The sequence below is a fragment of the Fulmarus glacialis genome, unplaced genomic scaffold (assembly GCF_000690835.1).
Source record: "Fulmarus glacialis isolate BGI_N327 unplaced genomic scaffold, ASM69083v1 scaffold15909, whole genome shotgun sequence".
NCBI classification, from domain to species: Eukaryota; Metazoa; Chordata; class Aves; order Procellariiformes; family Procellariidae; genus Fulmarus; species Fulmarus glacialis.
The window spans coordinates 4,175-4,836 of record NW_009232745.1 but is presented as its reverse complement, the minus strand read 5'-3'; the positions used below and the strand labels follow the sequence as shown (position 1 = coordinate 4,836).

General features: G+C 62.4%; 1 protein-coding gene across 1 annotated transcript in view; it reads left to right on the top strand.

The window, feature by feature from the left end:
- Positions 1-418: 418 nt before the first annotated feature.
- LOC104082081 (vegetative cell wall protein gp1-like) overlaps positions 419-662 on the top strand; it is a gene marked incomplete at its 3' end in the record, with an annotated part of 3,638 nt that continues 3,394 nt past the window's right edge. The window contains exon 1 of the mRNA XM_009585052.1: positions 419-610. Within this exon, the coding sequence (XP_009583347.1) occupies positions 419-610 (192 nt within the window). The remainder of the gene's footprint in view (positions 611-662) is intronic.

Sequence of the window (662 nt, the reverse complement as noted above, 5' to 3'; positions counted from 1 at the left end):
GCCCCCGGTCGCCCATAGGAGCCTGATCCACCCCCGTGGGATCCCGATCCCCCATAAGATCCTGAGCCACCCCCGTAGGATCCCGGTTCCCCGTAGGATTCCAAATCATCCCCGTAGGACTCAGGGAGCCCGTAGGATCCCGAGTTGTCCCCATAGGAGCCCAATCCCCCGTAGGATCCTGATCCGCTTCCTGCTTGGGATCCACTGCCCCCCTGGGAGCCAGGTCTGCCAGATCCAGACCCACTTCCCCCATGGGATCCGGGTCTGCCCGATCCGGATCCACTGCCCCCCTGGGAGCTGGGTCTGCCTGATCCTGAACTGGATCCTCCGTATGATCCCCCATAGGATCCTGAGCCACCTCCGTAGGATCCAGGTCCTCCATAGGATCCAGGTCCTCCATAGGAACCGGGTCCTCCATATGAACCGGATCCTCCATAGGATCCGGATCCCCCGTAGGAACCTGACCCACCCCCATAGGATCCAGATCCACTGCCTCCTTGGGATCCGGGTCTCCCTGATCCCGATCCAGCCCCGGAGGATCCCAAACTGGATCCTCCTTGAGATGAGCCGGGTCTGCCTGATCCGGATCCGCTGCCTCCCTGGGATCCAGGTCTACCAGATCCAGATCCACTTCCCCCTTCGGATCCAGGACGACCCGATCC